Raw genomic sequence first — 12438 nt, 5'->3', positions numbered from 1 at the left:
GTAACTGGCAAAGGGCTGTTTTAACAAATGCTTATTTTGAAATTTTGGAAGTGAATTTTGCCTTCACATAATTTTAGAGAATATATGAAAGATGACAATAGTGGGGAAAGATATTCTGGCAACTAAACTTAAGTTTCAAGATTTCAATTCTATTGGGTCAATGGTCAGAAAGTCGCACTGTATTTAAACTTTTTATTCTTAATTTTTTAAATAGTCTGAACATAGATTATGTAAATGAATAAATGGATGGATGGATGGATGGATGGATGGATGGGGCAAGTATGGAAGGTGAAGGAGCTGAGTCAAAATGCATGTGTTTTGACAATGCCCCCAAACTTAACACTGGAAGACTAAAGAAGTTGGCTACATTTACAGTGGTCCTCATACTTTACTGTGTATCGGAATCACCTGGAGGGATTCTTAAAGCAGAGTGTTAGGCCTGCCCCCAGAGTTTCTAATTCAGTATGTCTAGGTAGGGCCTGGTGGTGTAAGAGCTACCGCTGCTAACCAAAAGGTCAGCAGTTCGAATCTACCAGCTGCTCCTTGGAAATCCTGTGGGGCAGTTCTACTCTGTCCTGTAGGGGCGCGATGAGTTGGAATCGACTCAATGGCAACTGTTTTGGTTTTTTGTTGTTGTTGTTTAGGTGGGGCCTGAGAATTTGCAGTTCTAATAAGTTCCTAGGCAATGCTGATGCTACTTGTCTGGGGATCAGGTATGGGGTACAGAGATTAAATTAATGTCTCCCTTGTAGTAATCCAAACCAAAAAAGCAAACCCGGTGCCATCGAGTAATCCAGGTACTCAAAATTATGTTACATTTGTAGAGTAAGAAAACGAAAACTTACGTGGTTCAAACACATTGTCTACCAAACTTAAATATTTGCTCTGATGGAAGGAAGCATCAAGGAGTTGTCTTCAAAGTGGACATTTATCTTCAAGGTTATGGGTAAAGGTTAGCATGGTGTTGATTACACTGAGTGCAGTAGCCCCATCAGACTGACACTGTCAAGAGCTGGAAACAGACACTGTCCCTTTTGTGTCTTAGCTGCAAGGTCATCATCCCATCAGTGTAGTTTTGATGATCTTTTCTGAAATTCATCACCTTTTCCACACTAAAGTGCATCTGGCACTTATCAGTAGGAGCTTCTCGTCACACACCTTGTCAGGAAGGGTCCTGCTAAAGCATGAAAACAAGCCATTAGGGGTTCTATGAAATCGAGAGGGAAATAATGGAGCTGGAAAATTCCAGAGAAGACTGCTAAAACAAATAAATAAGGAAATCATGTGCCTTCCTTTAGGCAGCCATTTGATGAGTCCTTTAAAGCCAGCATCAAAGATAGCTTTCCACTTGCCACTCCTCACCATCCTCACTGTGGCCACCAAAGCTTATAATTCAAATACCTCTGCCCTAGACTATTCTAATATCGATTGTTTCTAACCAGTCTCTTGTCGCTAGCACTGTCCAATAGAACTTTCTATGATGATGGAAATGTTTTACATTTGTGCTGTTCGGTAAGGTAGCCACTGGCCACATGTGGCTGTTGAGCCCTTGAAATGTGGCTAGTGCAACTAAGGAACTGATTTTTTATTTTAGCTTAATTAAGTTAAATTTAAATAGCTGCATGTGGCCAGTGGCTACTGTACCGGACAGTACAGCTGTCAATCATACCACCGACAAGATTCCTTTTCCCAAAGTGCATCTCTGTGCATATTACTCTTTCTGCTCAAACAGTTTACATAGCTAAAAAATAAAGACCAGCTTTTTTTACAACTCAGCATTTAAGACCTTCCAGGAATAGGCCTCATTCTACATTTGGGGGGCTTAACACTAATTTTAGGAGCTCCTGGGTGGCACAAACAGTTCAAACCCACCCTGAGGTACCTTAGAAGACAGGCCTAGCATTCTGTTTCCCAAGGGTCACAGCCTTGAAAACTCTCCTCTGCACACATGGGGTTTCCATGAGTCGGCACTGAAGAATGCTATATCCCACTCATTATATAATAAGCCCCACTTATTTTATACCTCCCATGTCTCTTCACGGTGCCAGACTAGGGTCAAACTCAGCAGCATCTTCTTTCCCTGCTGATTCCGCCAAGCCTGTTCCCTTGGCTGTGGTTTTGCTGGATAGTAGGTAGGGACAGTGGGAATCTCTTTCATCCATTCATGCACATCACTAATTAGATGATGAGGCATTTGGCTACCTTCGTTACATGAGTCTGCTCGACAGCAACTAACGACATGAACTTTACGAAGATCTCTTGAATTACTTGCCTTACGTTATCTTTGTACTTCCCTACTACTGTTTCCCTGAAACAGCTTATGTTCCACCCCGCCCCCAGCTTACACTGAGCTCAAATCATGTCTCCTCCAGAAGGCCTTCTCCATCTCTCTAGGCCAGGACTATTAATCTCAATTTTGGAGGAGGTCCCATGGTGGAAGGATGGGGCATCTATTTTGGAATCAGACCAGGTTCAAATTCTGGCTCTGCTATTTAAGTATTGTATGACTCTGAGAAAGTTACTAAACTCATCAGTAAAATGAGTATAGTCACTTTCAGGAGAATAATATCAAGCTCTTTAAGATGATGTACATGAAGAACGTAGTATATGGCCGAGTGGTCATAAATGTTAATTCCTCTCTTCCCCACCTCTAAACTCTTACAGCACTATATTTTGGTACTTTTCTTCTACTGAATTGTAGAATAATTTGTTCTTTTGTATCCCAAGAGCACCTAGCATTCAACAAATGTGTGTTGAGCACTAAATTAACTGACCACAGGTAAAATAGCATTCTTCAGTCTGAAACAAATGAAGGCCAAGAGTGAATATGATGGAAATGTATAAAAAAAATTGTAAAAATAAAAGCAGATCAACTTTGTTTAGGAAGCATTGAGTTTCTGTTTATGGTGATAGAAATTTGGCAATGGATATTGGTGATGGTTGCACAGCATGATTAATGTAATTGATGTCACTAAATTGTACACGTGAAAAACATCTAGTTGGCAAGCGTGTATTATATACTTACAACAATAAAATAAAAAGATATGAATGCTAGTCTAGTAGAGATGGAGGCCACCTCTTGAGACATAAACAATATAAAATAAGGGTAATAAATGAAATACTAATTGCCATCAGTGAACTAATGCAGTATTATAAAATACCTCCAAAGGGTACGGCGGTAGAAAATGTGAATACTGCAGCTTCAAGAGAAAGAGACAATATGGACAAACCAAAATGAAAAACCAAACCCATTGCTAACTCAAAGCCAATGGATTTGGGTTTTGTTTTTGTTTGGTTTCCCAACTCATCGTGACCCTATAGGACAGGGTAGAACTGCCCTATAGGATTTCTAAGGCTGGAGCTTTAAGGAAGCCAGCTGTCACGTCTTTCTCCGGAAGGTGCGGCACACTTTTCGGTTAGTGGCAGGGTGCTTTAACAGCATCACCAGGGCTCCTGATGGACAAGAAGACCCTCATTATCTCCTCAGTTTCTCATTCATCACTGTACCATTCTGTTGGCTTCAAACCAAAGTAACAAATGAAATCGTTAATTAGGACTTCCCTCCCACAAGGCTTTAACCCTTTCATAACCAAATTATTTTTCACTTTAAATTTTTCATTGATAAAATTCTTTTCATTAATGGAATGCATGCTGAATCATTGAGCATGTCCCTGTGGAGTCTGGTGTAGGATTGGTGGGACACGTATGTCTGTACCATCCAGGATGTACCACCTCACACAACACCCTGTAAAAACTAATTTGTGGCACATGCCCGTTTCTTCTGTTTCAAGTCCCCTCTTGACGGCTGCACTGTCAGTGGAAAACCTTCTTCCCAGTAAACCCAAGGGCTACTAAATGTATGTGGGAGCTTTTTGTCCCTCAAGTCCTTAACAGCAAAGCCCGAAGGAAGCAATTTCCTGCCAGAAGCGGCTTCCAAATCCCACAAGGCTGAGGGCACAAAGGCAGCCTAGTAACATGCTTAGTTACAGCCTCCACTTTCTAGGCGTGAGTGCCCAGACGTCCTCCAAATCCCACAGTCCTCTTCTCACGTATTTCTGGTTTGTCTAGTTCAGGTGTTTCCGTTAGTTGTGCAGTTGCCTCCTGTGGACCTAGGTGGGAAAGGAATTTTTTTCTGTTCGTTGAGCTGTTGGCGTTCACTGTTTGGAGTCAGTCAGGCCTTAAGGAGTCACTGCCACTGCCATCGACATGTTGGTCCCAAGTGCACTCGTGAAACAATCGTCTCTTCAGTCTATGGCTGGTGCTGTTCCGGTTCGCAATGAGAAAGGTTGAGATCTCAATGGAATAAGTGAAGGTGAAATGCGGTATGTCGGCCAAGAGGCCAGACTGTGTCCCTATGGGGTCCTAAGGTGAGGAAGATGAAGAATTTCAGCTCATTAAGAAAGCCAATGATCAAGAAGCAGAGCCTGAGGAACAGAGGGAGGATTCATCTAGTTATCCCCATCTGCGGTGTTTGCAGAACCCTATTAGTGAAGATGTGGAAGAGAGATTGGCTTGACATTGGAACGAGAAGATAGCAGTGAAGAAGAGGAGGATGCTGATGAGGAAACGAAACAGCACCATGGGATGATGGGCCAGCGAGCACAGGAGAGATAAAATGAAGAGATGGAAGTCATGGGAGTGGAGGATGAGGGACATTCTGAGGAGGAGTCAGAATCGGAGTCTGAGTATAAAGAGTACTCAGACAGTGAAGATGAGATGAAGCCTTGTCACCTTAAGCCGGCCTTCATCCCAAAGGACTGAGTGACAGCTCAAGAACAGGCAGCTGAAGCACTGAAACAGAAGGAGCTAGAGCAGAAGGCAAAACACTGAGGAGAGGCACAACTACGCACTCAAGACTGTAGAAGGGGAGACCAAGAAGGAGCTAGCAGAGAACATCTGGTCCCTGGCTGCACTGGATTCACACAATACTGATGATGAAAGTGATGAGGTGGAATATAAAGGCATGGAAAGTTCGGGAGCTAAAGAGAATCAAGCGGGACAGAGAAGATCCAGAACCGCTTGAGAAGGAGAAAGCAGAAACTGAGTGCATGGAAAACCTGACTGAAGAAGAGAGGGGAACCGAGCTGCGGGCAAATGGCAAGTAAGAAGATTTCACATAAAAATCAGGAATTATGACTTCTCTTGGAAAAGATGTGATCTGGCTCCCTGGGCCTGACACTGCTTCGTAGCAGCAATTGCCAGAGCTGAGTAGCTGCTTATGCCTTAGGACCCGACGTGCTCTCGCCAGCCCCCATTGTTCCCACCACTCTGTGATGTCCATATACTGTCTGCCCACACCTCACCTGCCTGTCCCTGCTGGCATTTGAGTTACCCAGCGCTGCCTTCATGCCACTTTCAGAAACAAATATTAATGCTGGATTCTAGACCCTGGGTCTGACCCAGGATGGTGATTTTTATAATCTCAATATAATTAGCGGGTTAATTTGGCTGTTTTAGGTTGGCGGAAACAAATAAACTCTAGTAATGGGAGTTTATTGTGAGATTACATGGGGATATTAAGGAAGACTAGGTCAGTATTCCTATAGGTGGGGGAAAGAAAGAGAGAAATACTACTTATGTTTTAACATACTGTGCTACCTTTTGTTTGTAAAAGACACAAAGTACTAATTCTCATGTATTGATACCTTGTGAAATACCTCTTCCATTCCCTTCTGTCTTCTCCAACCACCTTTTCATTCTTTATTGGATTTGTGATCTTTAGTTCCTGGGTAAGGAGCCCCAGTGGCACAGTGGTTAAAGCGCTTGGCTGCTAACCAAAAGGTTGGTGGTTCGAACCCCCCAGCCACTCTGTAGAAAGATGTGGCAGTCTGCTTCCATAAAGATTACAGCCTTTGAAACCCAAGGGGTGGTTCAGTTTTGTCCTATACGGCCACTCTGAGTTGAAATCGACTCGATGGCAATGGGTTTGGTTTTTTTATTTTTAATTCTTGGGTTTTATACAGCATACTAATGCAACCCAATACTCTGATGATAAAAATTCGATATGTAACTATGGCCCAGTTACTTAGCTTTTCTAAAACCTAGTTTTCATCATCTGTAAAATAGCAATAATAGTAGTACTAGGATTATTGTGAGAATTAAATGAAATTATTAATGAAAAAGATTTAGTGTAATGCTGGTGATAATGATGGAAGTGGTGCTGCAGGATCATCCTGAAAGTTGCTGATACAGTGAGCTTGCTTTTCACCTGGCCCGTAAAACAACTGTTTGTGTGAGCTACATGATTTGAGCGTTTACCTATATATTTTATATCTGTGTAATATGTATATACTTTTTCACATTTATGTGGAAGAATTTTAGAGTTTATGACTTTTTATTATTCAAAAACACAGATGATTAAGAATGGTCGTACTTTCTTCCAGAGATGGATCTATGTCCATCCTCATTAACTCCTGTTTCTCATTTTCTTAAAAGAACAGGGCAATACAGATTTTTGAAGCTAAATGTGACCCTTAGAAATCACGCAGTACAGTCACATCATTATATGAGTCAAGAAATTGAAACTCAGAGCCCAAGAAACTTGTCCCCAGTCATACAACTAGTTAGGAAAGGAAAAAAAAAAAAAACCAGGGCCAGGACCCCAGTCTCCTGGGGCACCATGCAAGGCTTTTTCTGCTAAACAGAAATGCCACTAACTGGATACTTGACATTCATTCAAGAAATATTTGTTGAGGGCGTATTAAGTATCAGATACTATTATGGGCCCTGGGGAGACAGCTATGCACAAAATCCTCCCTACTGGGCTTGCATTTTAAGTGGGGCAGATAGACAATGGACAAATAGACAAATAGCGAATCAGGTGCGGCAAGTGCTGTGAAGCCAAGTAAAGGGTAAAGGGATAGAGAATGATGGATACGTTTTAGATACAAGGAGCCCTGGTGGTGCAGCGGTTAAAACACTTGATTGGTAACCAAAAGGTTGGTGGTTCAAACCCACCAGCCACTCTGAGGCAGAAAGATGTGGCAATCTGCTTCTGTAAAGATGACAGCCTTGGGAACCCTATGGAGCAGTTCTACCCTGATATAGGGTTGCTATGAGCCTGTTTCAACTCTACAGCAATGGGTTTAGTTTGGTTTATTTTAGATAGAGAGGGAGATAGGAGACACTGTATTGAGCCCTTAACCTTTCGCATTTTTGGCAAAAATTGGTAGTTATTACTGACTTTTGCCTCTTGTTCATTTCTCTGTAACATGGTTGAATAAAAAGAAAAGGCTTTCTAGCTGCACACCTGGGTTCTAGCCCTGACTCTAATTTTTATTAAACAGCCAAAACTGTTTACATTCCTAGCTTTGATTTCTTCATCTGGAAAATGAGGATAATACACATCTTGCCTTATGTATAGGGTGGTTCTGAGTTTAAAATTTGCAGTACATGAGACCCCTTTATAAAACAGAAATGTGTTATGTAAATATAAAATACCATTATATGAAAATTTCATTTCCATCAAAAATGTACTGAGGAGCTTGATTTTTTTTAAGATTATTTTTCATTTAATCTCTTTTCACTTATCCAGAAATAATGCAACCAGAGAGGAGTACCCAGACTTTTAATTCTAAATATCGGCAAAATTCTTTCACATACGATGTTAAGCGAGAGGTGTACAATGAGGAGAACTTTCAACAGGAACACAGAAAGAAGGCTGCTTCCTCAGGGAACTTGGACATCAACATCACCACCTTCAGACATCACGTCCAGTGCCGGTGCGTGTTAGCCAACATTCAGCTGCCATTAACCTGGGCAGGACCGAAACTTGGCCTGATTCCTTCGGTGCACACTTCTGTCTTCTCTGACTTCCTGTCATCATAACCATGCCATTTATTGTGTAATTTTTCTTCAGTATATATATGTATATATATATACCCACACACATATATGTGTATATGGATATAGTTTTATGTTTTTGTTTTGTTTTTTGTTTGCCTTGTAGCACTTTCTAGACTGTAAACTTCTTGGGCATAAAGACCTTAGGTGCCCCCCACAGCATCTAGGGATGCTAGATATCTAATAATTATATGATTAATCAGTGTCCTGACAAACAGAGGCAACCATGTGGACTAATAGTAGCAGAATGAGATCTTTCTAACTTCATATACAATGGTATCCACATAGCCTTCATGGTCATCAGTGTAGAACCCACCACTACCTCTGGAAAGAGTCCAGAGAAGACCATGTGACTACCTAGGTCCTATAATTCAGGCACTCTTAACCTGTTTTTGTGCTGTGAACCTTTTAGCAGTCTGGTGAAGTTTATCAATCTTTTTTTATACATAAAATACATTGGATTATACAAGAAAGCAATTATATTGAGCTCCTTGTAAACCCTATGGACCAGTTCTCCTCTGTCCTATAGGGTCGCTATGAGTCAGAATTGACTTGATGGCAATAGGTTTGGTTTTGGTTTTCTTATAGTGATCAAAATAGTTTTCGAAAGTTATGTTATTTAATAATTGGGTCTAATAACTACCATAGTTTCAAAGTAGTGATATAAATGATATTTCAAGATATCTACAACAGTTGTGATGTGATATGAAAATATTTGTGATTTCTCTTGGTAACAAGTCAAGTTCTGCTAATACTATTGTGATGTGTTGTCAACAGTCATTATGGAAGGAAATGATAAATTTCAACTAAAGGTTAGTGAAAATTATGACAATTTTTTCTATCCAAGTTTATAGAACCCCATCTTTCCCCCAAAATTCTTTTTTTTTTTTTAAATTATACTTTAAATGAAGGTTTACAGAGCATACTAGTTTCTCATTAAACAGCTAGTACACATATTGTTTTATGACTGGTTACCAAACCCACAACATGTCAACACTCTCTATTCTTGACCTTGGGTTTCCTATTACCAGCTTTCCTGTCCCCTCCTGCCTTCTAGTCCTTGCCCCTGGGCTTGTGTGCCCCTTTAATCTTGTTTTGTTTTATAGGCCTGTATAATCTTTGGCTGAATGGTCAACCTCAGGAGTGACTTCATTGCTGAGCTAAAAGGGTTCTGGGGGCCATACTCTCAGGGTTTCTCCAGTCTCTGTCAGGCCAGTAAGTCTGGTCTTTTGAGTTAGAATTTTGTTCTACGTTTTTCTCCAGCTCTGTCCAGGACCCTCTATTGTGATCCCAGTCAGAGCCGTCAGTGGTGATAGCCAGGTACCAGCTAGCTGTGCTGGATTCAGTCTGGTGGAGTCCATGGTAGACGTGGTCCATTAGTCCTTTGGACTAATCTTTCCCTTGTATCTTTAGTTTCCTTCATTCTCCTTTCTCCCAGATTCTATCTACAGACCTGTTGGGGGCCCATAGGCCCCAGGGTAAGAACCTTTGGTGACCTACATCATGATATTAACCCTACTCATTCAAGTTATCCTCACTCACACTCTAGATTTATATTGCCTGTGATTGGCATGTGCTCGGTGATGGGGAAGGCCTCTGCATAGCCCTGTTTCAAACTTTCCATTTTCTGAGGCTTCCTCTTTTGTCACATCCTGCTTTTTGCAAGTTCTGGTCTTGGATGTTCTTTCCCAGTCCTACATCACTACTTTCATTTCCTCCATTCCAGGATGGGTCAGAGGAAGTATGTTGAGGAGGGCGCTGGGGTTCACATTGGCTTTGTCTCTATAAAATGATAGTCTTTTCCTTATTTTACCCTCATTTCAGACAGGTACTACCAAAGCAACTTTAACCTAACTCCCCTACCATGCCTCTTGGGCACTTAAATCAACCTGTTCTTGCTTCCATGGGCTCTTAGAACAGTTCTTATTCCCTACTTCTAAAACATACAGTTCTCCCACTTCTGAATTTTAACCTGACAGGTACCACAAAAGAGTGGTTAAGAGCAAGACTACTAACCAGCCATACTACTTGGGCTTGAATTCCAATTCCACAGCTTCCCAGCTGTGTGACCTTGGGTAAGCTATCTAGTCCTACTATGGCTCAGTTTCTGAATCTGTAAAATGGGGATGATGACATGATAATAGGTGGTGCAAATGGTTAACTTACTCAGCTACTAACCAAAAGGCTGGAGTTTCAGGTCCATCCAGGGGTGCCTTGGTAGAAAGCCCTGGTGATCTGCTTCCAAAAAATCAGCCACTGAAAACCATACAGAGCAAAGTTCTACTCTGATACACCTGGGGGCGCCATGAGTTGGAGTTGACTCAATGGCAACTTTTTTTTTTTTCAATAGAGTCTACCTCATAAGAGTATAGTTATAAGGATTTAAAAAGTGTTTATAAAGCTTCTAGTACACAGAGAACACTATACGAGTGTTTTTAAAGCAAATAGCATAATCTTTTAACTCCGTATCTTCCTTTCTGCACAGAACTTCTTTTTCCTCATTTTATTCCTCCTAGTTAGCCACTGCAACTCTTGTCAAATTCCGCCCTGTGCTTTCACATAAACTCACATTCCTCACTTTTAAGATGTGCTCACTAAAAATCAAGATTTATGTCTAAATCTCTAAACTCCTCCCTCACCAATTTCAATTTCTATTCCTTGACCCCCTCCTTGATTCCTTTCACTCTTAGATGCTAATCACTCCAAGTTTTTTTGTTTTTTTCTCCCACGCTGGTCTTCTGCCGGGCAGCACGTGGTGAAGTGAAGTAACAGAGTGATGTTATTGTTAGTTTCCGCCAATTCTGACTCCTGGCAACCCCTTTTCCATTGTTGTTGTTAGGTGCTGTCTAGTTGATCCCAACTCATAGTGACCCATGTGACAGAGCAGAACTGCCCCATAGGGTTTTCTTCTTTGTAATCTTTACAGAAGCAGATCATCAGGTCTTTCTCCTGTGTAGTCGCTGGGTGCGTTCGAACTACCAACCTTTAGGTTAGCAGCCAAGCACTTATCTGTTTGTGCCACCTGGGCTCCCTTTCCCACATTGTTGTGTGCCGTCAAGTTGAGTCTGACTCATAGTGACCCTATAGGACAGAGTAGAGCTGCCCATAGGGTTTCCTAGGCTGTAATCTTTACAGGAGCAGATTGCCAGGTCTTTTCTTCCACAGAGCCACTGGGTGTTTTCAAACTGCAAACCTTTCGGTTAGCAGCCAAGCACTTAAGTACTGCGCCACCAGGGCTCCTTCCCTTCCCCAAACGGAGTTTTAATTAGAGAGAACACACTTGGTGCACCTGCCGCACACCCAGGGACGCTCATAAAAATAGCAGACTGATTGTCTTGCTCCTACCTCCTGAGCAGAATTTAACAGCTGTCAGTAGGAACTCCTTATATAATATAGTGGCTAGAATGCTAAACTAGAAATCAGAAGACCTGGTTTCTAATCCTAGCTCTGCCCATGCTTACTACTGTGACTTTGGCAGAGTCACTTCTATGGGATAGTAATGCTTGTAGTTGTGAGAGTCAAACATGTGAAGTTATTTCTTTTCTGAGCACATATTTTAGCTCTGCATATACTAAAGTTATATTTGTTATCTAGGTACTTCTCACACATGGAATATCTCCATAGTCTTTGGTTTTAGCCCATGCTAAAATGTAAATAGCAAAAGCACTTTAAAGCCAAATTGATATTTATTTACTTAGTTGGTGCAGTTCTGCTTTTTCAGGTGATCCAAAGGTTAAAGTAAACCCTGGTGGCATAGTGGTTAAGTGCTACAGCTGCTAACCAAAGGGTTGGCAGTTCGAATCCGCCAGGCGCTCCTTGGAAATTCTATGGGGGGCAGTTCTACTCTGTCCTATAGGGTTGCTATGAGTCGTAATCGACTCGACGGCATTGGGTTTGGTTTGGGTTAAATGGTAAAGCAGGGTTTTTCAACCTCAGCATCATTGACACTTTGGACCAAAAATTCTTTCTTACAGAGGGCTGTTCTGTGCATTATAGGATGTTTAGCACCATCCCTGGCCTCTACTCACTAGATGCCTGTTGTGAAGTCAAAAATGTCTCCAGATATTGCCAGATGTCTCCTGGGGAGCAGAATTGCTCATGGTTGATATCCACTGGGTTAAAGGATAATAAAGCTTTATTTTATTGCCCTTTCTTTACATGACTGACTCCTTAAGCATAGGACTTAATCTGTATTTTCTATAAATCTCATAGATTTGGTGTTCAGTAAAAATGTTAGTATATGGGAATGATGATGATGTGAAATGTGTTAAGTCCCCCTGCCTTCCACCAGTATTACTGATTATAAATCAATTACAGGTGGTTTTGCCCCCAGGAAACATTTGGCAATGTCTGGAGACATTTTCAGTTGTCATAACTGGACAGGGAGGATTCTACTGGCATCTAGTGGACAGAGACCCTGGATGTTACTGAGCATCCTACAATGCACAGGACAGCCAGTCCCACAACAAAGAAGTAAAAAAAAAAAAAAGTATCTTGCCTAAAATGCCAGTAGTGCTGATGTTGAGAAACACTACTGTATGGAAAGAAGGGCTGTGCCTCGTGCCTTTCCTTGGCTTTGTAGCCTTTTTCTTTGGA

General features: G+C 41.5%; 1 protein-coding gene and 1 pseudogene across 7 annotated transcripts in view; both read left to right on the top strand.

Annotated features, from left to right (window-relative positions):
• Window positions 1-12438, top strand: part of SLC26A8 (solute carrier family 26 member 8) — a 90935-nt gene that overhangs the window by 1769 nt on the left and 76728 nt on the right. For all 7 annotated transcript variants that reach the window (XM_049890580.1, XM_049890544.1, XM_049890533.1 and 4 more), the window contains exon 2: window positions 7535-7721. In XM_049890580.1, coding sequence (XP_049746537.1) covers window positions 7535-7721 — 187 coding nt within the window. The remainder of the gene's footprint in view (window positions 1-7534; window positions 7722-12438) is intronic.
• Window positions 3885-5584, top strand: LOC126079534 (microfibrillar-associated protein 1-like; annotated as a pseudogene).

The sequence above is a fragment of the Elephas maximus genome, chromosome 1, assembly GCF_024166365.1.
Source record: "Elephas maximus indicus isolate mEleMax1 chromosome 1, mEleMax1 primary haplotype, whole genome shotgun sequence".
In the NCBI taxonomy this organism is placed as follows: domain Eukaryota; kingdom Metazoa; phylum Chordata; class Mammalia; order Proboscidea; family Elephantidae; genus Elephas; species Elephas maximus.
The sequence above is the reverse complement of the archived record's forward strand: the minus strand, read 5'-3'. Positions and strand labels throughout refer to the sequence as shown.